Source organism: Trichinella spiralis (genome assembly GCF_000181795.1).
Source record: "Trichinella spiralis strain ISS 195 chromosome Unknown Scfld2, whole genome shotgun sequence".
NCBI classification, from domain to species: domain Eukaryota; kingdom Metazoa; phylum Nematoda; class Enoplea; order Trichinellida; family Trichinellidae; genus Trichinella; species Trichinella spiralis.
In genome coordinates this window covers 10,875,751-10,878,484 of record NW_003526941.1, presented here as the reverse complement: position 1 = coordinate 10,878,484, position 2,734 = coordinate 10,875,751, and the positions used below count along the sequence as shown (strand labels likewise).

General features: G+C 33.9%; 1 protein-coding gene across 1 annotated transcript; it reads left to right on the top strand.

The window, feature by feature from the left end:
* Positions 1–818: 818 nt before the first annotated feature.
* Positions 819–1,141, top strand: Tsp_07828 (DNA polymerase epsilon subunit 2). Its single transcript, XM_003381244.1, has 2 exons — positions 819–845; positions 1,022–1,141. The coding sequence occupies exons 1-2, from the start codon at positions 819–821 to the stop codon at positions 1,139–1,141; spliced, it is 147 nt and encodes a 48-aa protein (XP_003381292.1).
* Positions 1,142–2,734: the final 1,593 nt, after the last annotated feature.

Here is a 2,734-nt window from a genome sequence, read left to right as displayed (position 1 = left end):
CCATTTTTTGAAATGTTTCCAAATCTCCAAATTCGCAGAAAATGCTGGAGGGGCGGTGTTTTGGGCAAAAGTCAAACGTTTTTGGTTTAAGGTCGGTTTTTTTGTCAGATAGTTTTATATTTTGACTGAAATTGTAAAACGTCAAGGTCAGTTTTGAATTTTTCAGGTAGTTTTTATTGGTTGAATGTGGCAGTGCATCTGAATATTTTTTCAAATCATTTCAAACCTTCATTTTTCGTATTGTGTTCCAGTTCATTTTTGAGTAGCTTATTCAGCGCACGTAAAACGCTTTTCAGCGCTACGCGCGCAATATCTGACTTTTATGCAAATATGGGTGGTCTGAAAATTGCCTTCATATTAACAGTGGGCCAGTTAAATTGACTTTGTTGACTAACGGCAGCGGTGAACGGCATTTGCTCAATTTATTAAATCGTTAAGTACAAAGTAAGATATGCTTTTAGAGAAAGAAGAATGTTATTTTTTCAAACATAGGCGTTGTCTAGTTTGAATGCAAATTTGCGTGCAACTGCAATTTGTTTGCTTTTCAGCTTATGTGACCTGAATAATGTTTGCTTAACGAAATGAACAATACGTTTGATACTTGTTAATTAGTAGAAATGAACGTTATGCAAATTTTTTCGTGACTCTTGAAATTTATTTGAAATAATTGTAGGCGATCGATGTGCGGCGAATGAACAATGGCGTTTTCAATGCGATGACGGACGAAGAATAGCAATAAAAACGGCTTTGTTTTTTATTTATTATAGCATTATTTCATTGAACTAATTCTTCTATATTTAGAAACAGAAGAAAAGAAGATGGACGCGAACGTCCGGAAGACGAGGGTAAGTTGGGTAAGTATAATTTGTTGAGTTAGGTTAATTAGGTAAACTTCACTGAGGAGTTCTTGAGTCTATAATTTATATAAACTCGAGCTGTAAGTTATCGAGCATTTAATTCAGATATTTGTTAATTAGAGTAACTGGATGTAGATCATGAGTATTATTATAATTAATTTGAGTGGCTTTTCGCATTTGAACGTTTTCACGTCCCATGCCTTGTCGAGTTGAGTTTAGGGTTCATTTGCGGAAAGAGAAAATGGTTGAATAATTTGTCGACCATTTCAAAGGACAATTTTTGAGCATAGTGAGTTGGTAGCACTGCTATAGTTTTGAGTATTAGAATAAGTAAATGTTTGAGAATAGCAGTGCAAGGATAGGAGGAATGTGAGATAGGGTGGTGTGCAGGAGTTCGATGGGTTACACTGCACGACGCGACCCTAACCGTCTCAAATGATGAAGTCCATATTTTCACAGCTCACCTCTTCCTCACCCGGTTGCGGTACCAGAGGCCTGCCGCCTTGGAAACAAGGTCAAGCCTAGCTCAACTGCCCCTGCGCCGCCCCTCGCTCCCCTGCCCTTGAACGGGGGCCCCCACGGCTGAGTCTCATTGCACAAGTTCCCGTGCTGGCTGGATCGACTTTCAAGAGATGACTCTGTCCATTTCGTAAAGGAATGGTCCCAGATGTGAAGCCTCTAGCATTGCACTCCGCTATGGGATTTCAGCATCTGTGTGAATTCATAAGTCGTATCTGCCCTAGAGGCAGATATGCAAATTCACAGTGGACGTAGTGCTGGGACTCTGTTTCGGCTCCAATCCAGAGGTAAGCGTTGTTATGTGTTTGTAATATTATTACCTGGCTCTGTCTCTATGCCAATGATTGGCATCTGATTTGCCGTCACACCTTTAACTAGTTTATTTGGCGTTGCACCTTTCATCAGTTTAGGCACGATAAAGTTAAAATTAATTTCCACCTATATTTTCCTTATAAACGTGTTAAATAGTTTACATTTGTTAAACATTTATACATAAATTTATTCCGTAAAAAATTTAAATGTTAAATAAAATATAATTTTCATTCACCAAATAATTGGACAAATGTAATGATTGTTAAATTAGATAAGTTTAATCCGTTTTTCATTTACATTTAATCTTTCTTATAAAATGTATTTTTTTTATTTATTAACTTTAAGCTGATAATATCCTTTAGTGAAAAAGCAGTTTTTTTCTTAAAACAATGTAATATAAAAGCAATTTTCTATTTTAAAACAATGTAATATAAAGAATTAAAAGGGATGTAATATGGTAAACATTAAATTAACATAAATATATTCATTAATTATTGATGAAACATGATAATTGGGGTCTTTTTTAATTATGTAAAGATAATCGTAAACTTGGAATAAATGAAATAAACAATGAGCTTAGGCAAGGTGCAACAAGTGTTTAAACTCTTTTTAAATAGGAATTAATCTTCTATAAATAGACTTTTTATTAATCCGTAACATGTAGGAAAGCAATGTACTAAGCATGAGATTAATTTTAATATGCTAATTAGAAGAATTAAAATGCAACGTAAATGCAATGCTGAGAGTATTTTTTAAATTTTTAATTAGGTTAAATGACGTCACTCGTAACGACATATTTCAGCAATGAGTTTTTGAAAACATAATTAGGATGTTTAGCATACAATGTAAATACAAAAATGAGTTGTATTATTTTTTAATTAGAATAAATGACGTCACTCGTAACATATTTTCAGCAGTGAGTTTTTTTTGATAAATAATTAGGGATGTATAACAAAACAATGCAAATACACAAGGGGAGTTTGTAAATATTTTTTTAATTGGACCCTTTAAATTAAGGCAATTTATTAACCGTAACACGAAAACAA